Source organism: Magnolia sinica, chromosome 18, assembly GCF_029962835.1.
Source record: "Magnolia sinica isolate HGM2019 chromosome 18, MsV1, whole genome shotgun sequence".
Taxonomy (NCBI): domain Eukaryota; kingdom Viridiplantae; phylum Streptophyta; class Magnoliopsida; order Magnoliales; family Magnoliaceae; genus Magnolia; species Magnolia sinica.
The window spans coordinates 44,072,880-44,078,879 of NC_080590.1; the positions used below are offsets into that span (position 1 = coordinate 44,072,880).

Sequence of the window (6,000 nt, forward strand, 5' to 3'; positions counted from 1 at the left end):
CCGATTGGCCTGCTCCCACGAACATTCACAAGGTTCATAGTTTTCATAAGCTAGAGACTTTTTGTTAAGGTAAAGCTAGTGATGTTTTATCAAAATCAAAGTTTTATTTGGAACTTTAGTTTTGTCTAGCGCCCATTACTGAATGTATAAGGGTCATTCCATTTGAGTGGACCAAAGCAACAACAAAGGTATTTCAAGAAATCAAGCAAAAAATGATGAAAGCTCCAGTTTTTAGGCTTCCTGATTTTGAAAGGGTGTTCAAAGTTGCCTGTGATACATCCCACATAGGTGTAAGAGGTATCTTCAACCAAGATGGACTTCCGATGGCATTCTTCAGCGAAAAAATCAATAAGGCATGCATGAAGTATTTTACATACGATGTGGAATTTTACGCAATTGTATAAGCTTTGAAATATTGGCATCATTACTTCATTCATTGGGAGTTCGTGCCCTACTTTGATTACAAGGTGTTATGTTATTTGAATTCCAGAAAAAGTTGAGTACAAGGTACGCTAAGTGGAGTGCTTATATTCAAGAGTTCACATTCAACATAAAACATCGGGCCGACATAGAAAATAGGGTAGCAGACGCCCTTAATAAAAAAATCACATATATTGTCTACCTTATCAATCTTCATTGTTGAGTTCAAGGAACTGAAAAGAGGCTATGCGGCTAATAATAATTTTGGGAAGGCATTTTTAACACTCACTATCAGCTCAAGCACCGAGTACCCACGATAGTTTGCATGATGGGTACTTATTCTATGATATGAGGTTGTCTTCCCAAAAGTTCCTTCCAAGAACTTGTTATACGAGAGCTTCATTCAAGTGGCCTCAGTAGTCATTTTGGTATTGACAAAACAATAGCCATGATTGAGGACCATTTCTGTTGGTCGAGTTTGAAGAAATATGTCAAAATCATTCTTCCCCAATGTCAAGCATGCCAACTAAGCAAAGGTAACAAAAAGAATATTGATCTTTACACTCCACTGCTTGTGCTAGATGCTACATGAAAAGACATCAACATGGATTTGTTCTGAGATTGCCTAAGACTCAACATCGCTATGACTCTACTTACATTGTAGTTAACAGGTTCTCTAAGATGACCCATTTCATTTCTTGTAAGAAGACATCAAACACCCTACACATCACCAATGTTTTCTTTAAAGAAGTGGTTCATCTACATGGTGTTCCCAAAACAATTGTAGTTTATGAGCTACTTCTGGCACACCTTGTGGTCTAAGATGGGAACTAAATTAAAGTTCTCAAGTGCTTACCATGATACCATCCACAAACATATGGGCAAAATGAAGTCCCCAACCATAGTCTTGGGAATCTACTTCGATGTCTAGTTGGCGGTCACATCAGTTTATGGGACATCGTGTTAACCACAAGCTGAGTTTGCTTATAACAGCTCTATGAATCATACCATAGGACTCTCCTTTGGAAATCGCGATGGGTATGCGACTTCTACAGCCTATCGATTTAGTCTCACTTCCTATTGCGACGACGCCGAAGCTTTTGCACGACGTATTAAGGAGATGCATGAGGAAGTCAGGAGAAAGATCACCGTTGGCTATGAAATTACAAAGGGCATGCAGATGTTCGATGATGTTTTGCACAAGTTCAAGAAGGAGATAGGGTCATGGTGCAGCTAAAACCAAAGAGGTTTCCAGTAGTCTATTACACAAAACTCCACTCTATAAAGGTAGGTCACCATCATATTTTGAAGAAGCTAGGTGATAATGCATATCTGATCGAGCTTCCACCCGAAATGAAGATCAACCCCATTTTTAATGTGGAAGTCATACAATTTATCTTTGACATCATGGAGATGAGAACACGGAAGAACAATTTATCCAAATACCCAAGGTGCTAGCTAGCTCGAAAAAATCCTTAAAAGATGTGTTGGACAATCAAATACTTTCCACGCACAAAGGAAGATACCACAAGTTTCTTTTCAAGTGGAAGGGCCGTTCGAAACCTGATAGCACATGTATCTTGGCATTTGATTTCAAGCGCATCAATCTGAAACTCTATGTGCCCCACATCCACACTTGCACGCTCCACACGTGTGCACAAGAAAAGGTTGACTTTCCTTTTTTAGTTTATCTATAATTTCCTTTTCTTTCACATCTCTATGTTAAAAAATAAGTAATCTTCGATTTCTCTTGCTTCAATGCTTTCTTATTTTATAGATTCTATGTTAGGAAATAAGCATTATTAGATTTTTTTTCATTTAAATTTTTTTCCTATTTTGGAGACCTTGGCTAGCTAGGAATCCTATTTTTAGATTCCATATATTATGTTGAAGATTGCAACCACTCGTTATGAATAAGGCTTAGGCCCGTGGAATAAGACACGATCAAATGGTATTCTCTTTGAGCAAATTATCTTCTTTATGTAGAGGCAAACTGACGTAAACCACATCCAAAGCTTAAAAAATTCTCACACGTGACCCACCATGATGTTTATGTGAAATCCACCCCGATCACCAAGTGCATCACCCCATTTTACCTATATGGCCCAAAAACAGCCCGGTCCGTGATTCAAGTGGATCAAATAAGTGGAAATAGTATACAGGCAACGCTCACCCTCCAAATTGTTTCCCTTCGTGTGGCCCACCTGAATCACAAATGGACCTTTTTTTTGTCCCAATGACTAAATTTTAGCTTGGTATCTAAAGGTTGGGAGTGGATTTCATATAATCATCATGGTGTGTGCTGAAAAAAATCAAGGGTAGACATCCCTCTCCCAACTATTTTCCTTTGTATGGCCCACCTGAATTAAGAATTGGGCTATTTTTGGGCCCTGTGGCTAAAATGGGGTGATGCACCTAGTGATCAGGGTGGATTTCACCTAAACATCACTATTGGGCCCACTAATTCTTGAAGTGAAATCACCATGCAAAAGTTGACTGATGTCCCCATGTGGACTCCATGGTTATCATTGTTGGATTCACGCCTTCACCCACTGATTTCAAAGCAGTTGAATTCCGTAGGCAAACAAATGCAAAAACTTTTTGCAATTCAAACCTATTACCACCGAATCCATGCTGCCAAAGGACCCCTTGTATAAACAAAGGGGTTGTCTTAGATGACTGTAAAGTCCGTAAGTAGGAATCTGTTTACAGGTAATCATATTACAGGGGTTGTTTGGATGCGTATATTTGCCTGTAATCAGATTGCAGGCTGTAATCTTTAGCTGTAATCGAAAACATGAGAAAAAATCATGTTTCATATTACAGGTAAAGGGATTTCAAGCAATGGCTATAATTTTTGAAAATTTTCAAAGCAACGAGAGTTGCGGATCATCTTCCAACGGCTACAAGGACCCAAAATGAAAGAAGAAGATGAAGAAGAAGGAAAAAAAAAAAAAGGACAAACCCTCTCTCTTTGTTACTGTTGCTAGGGTTCAAACTTCTCAGACGTTGGGATGTTATCAAACCTTAGTGCCATGTTTGAATTAGTGGGCCCACTTCTCTGGCCCACCAAATGATTTGTTTACCGTAAAAATCGAACACATGCTTTATTAAGTTGGGTTTATCCCAATGATCTATCAAACATAAAAAATTTATGTCGTTTGATTCTTTTTAAAGGATTTACCACTCCAAGCTCTATTGTGAGTGAATACCTAATTACAGGCTGTAAACAGATTTCAAGTTATCGAAACACGGACAATTGTTTCCTGTAATCAGATTACAACTTAAAGCCAAACAGAACCACATGTAAACACTTTACACCTGTAATCGGCTTACAAGTTAATGACTTTACAGGCATCCAAACGACCCCTAAGTCACTCCTACAAGTTATATATTTCGCTTCCCCAGTGTATCATGGGAGCCCAAATACTCAGCTCCTCTGCCGGGCCGGGCAGGGCTTGGACTCAGTTCCTTAGCTCATGGGCTGGAATTGAATATTCTCCGTCCCATTCCAATTGTAACCTTCAGCGGAAGAGTAGATTACCTTCTGTAGAACCCTTTCATCTGGTCGTTCAAGGTTCCCGAGAATCCAATCCCCAGAATCCCTTCCCCAACTGGAAGAAATCCATCGAATGCAAGCACCAAGATCTCATCCTCTTCAACCAAGATGACTTCTGAAGGATGATAAACTTCCTGAGGCATCCGCATAAAATACATCATCATCATCATATCACTCTCTTTTCTCCACAACAAATGAATGAAAGGAAGAACGAAAGCAAAAAAAAAAAGAGCTTTCTCTTCAGTTCTTGCCTTGTCAGATTGTCGAGTCTTGAACCAGACCGATCCATCGTAAATGGAGAGATCGGCAGCGTTGAGGACGATGAAGCAGGTCTCCGCAGTGACGTTGACTTCGATATCAACGGTGCCGGTGAATTTGCAGGCAGAGAGATCGGGTCTGAGCTTCAGTTCGTAACGTTTTGGGACTACGAATTTCGGCAGCCGAGGCTGGCCTTTGAACTCGTGCAGCTCGGGCTTCTGCGTACCCGCCATCACTCGTTTTGCTTCCTTTTCGGCTACGCTTCCGCCCTTTTTAAAATGCTCTACTTAGAATTCCTGTGCTTCAAGAGTCCACCAGTAAGCTGTCTTTAAATATCAGTACGGCGTCACGCATAACACCCTTGGGATATGAATAGGCATCCCTTATCGCTTTAGATATATCAGTTGTAACACGTAGTGGACCGCTGATGTTGAAAATAAAATTTCGATGACGGTTAAAAAAGACATCAATGCACACTTATGAATCAAAACATTACAAAAACAAGTATACATAATATATTTTCTTTGTATGAGGTACTAATTAATTTGTTGTCTAACTGTATTGATCCATGTATATCCAAAGTTTATTCATATAATTTATAAATGTTAAAAAGACGTGTGGAAATATAAAGAATACATTTAAAGGCAAAAGAAGGATCATTAAATCAGATTATATACGTGTTTGATTTTATGTTTAGATACAAAGATTGTAATTGATTCGCAAAAAATTGAAAAGTTTTTAATTTTCCACAACTCGGTCTTTCTCCTCTAAATCTCGAAATCGAAGCTTCTAATCTATGAATTTGTAACAATTTGACACTGATTTAACATGCTTTATAAAAAAAAAAATGATCGAAAATAAAAATGGTCACCGATCAAACATGTGGGATATATCCCACTACTTATGTGTTTCATATCACACAAGCGGGATATAATAAATATTATGCAATATATCAGCCGATATTGTCGATATTTAAAACATTACTCGTAAGGGTGCTTATGTGTCACCTCCAAGCTTCTGTCTGGAATGAATTGCAATCCAAAACCCAAATACCATGAAATTAAAGTGCATTGGAGTCATGTTGTGTCCGATGGTTTATACTGAAATGCATTACAATCCAAATTTTGAAAAACTATGTTTAAATGCATGTAATTAAAATGCATTGAAATTCTTTAATATATTCATATAACTTGAATTTGATTAATTAAATAAGATTTAATCTAACAAATTAGTGTACATGAGTTATATTTGATGGAATGATTATAATAAGTTCATTAAAATATATGCCTTGACGAAAAAAGAAAAATTCCGAGCCTAAAATGAGCCACAAATGTGAGAATTAAAAACAAGCAGCTTGAAGATGTTTTTTTAAAACTGTTAACTTAAATTGTCAATATTTGGACAATTTGAATCATTTATTAGTGTGATTTTAGCCATGCCACCGATAATTGAATTGTTTTGGGTATCATTAGCATGCTACAACTGTTGTCATTGGTGGGACTCTCTTGCCTTTTGAAAAGAGAGTTACAAAAATTAATAAATAAAAATTAATAAAGAGAATTGGAGATACACAACTTTTCATTACCAATGATTCCACTTATGCAAAAAAGGCACATTTATACTCAATTACCTCCCAATACAACCATATACATGGTGCCAAAGGATACTTAACATTGGACTTGGATCGGAATCACCTACGTCGCCTTTGTAATGCAGAGTTGCTCTGTGGGGCCATTGTGTTCTATATGTAAAATCCACTTTGT

At 37.8% G+C, this 6,000-nt stretch overlaps 1 protein-coding gene across 2 annotated transcripts in view; it reads right to left on the reverse strand.

Annotated features, from left to right (window-relative positions):
• Positions 1-4,543, reverse strand: part of LOC131233879 (aminopeptidase M1-like) — an 84,463-nt gene extending 79,920 nt beyond the window's left edge. For both annotated transcript variants that reach the window (XM_058230712.1, XM_058230710.1), the window contains exons 1-2: positions 4,231-4,543; positions 3,965-4,113 (exon numbers count right to left, since the gene is read on the reverse strand). In XM_058230712.1, the coding sequence (XP_058086695.1) occupies positions 3,965-4,113; positions 4,231-4,470 (389 nt within the window). In that variant the 5' untranslated portion in view covers positions 4,471-4,543. The remainder of the gene's footprint in view (positions 1-3,964; positions 4,114-4,230) is intronic.
• Positions 4,544-6,000: the final 1,457 nt, after the last annotated feature.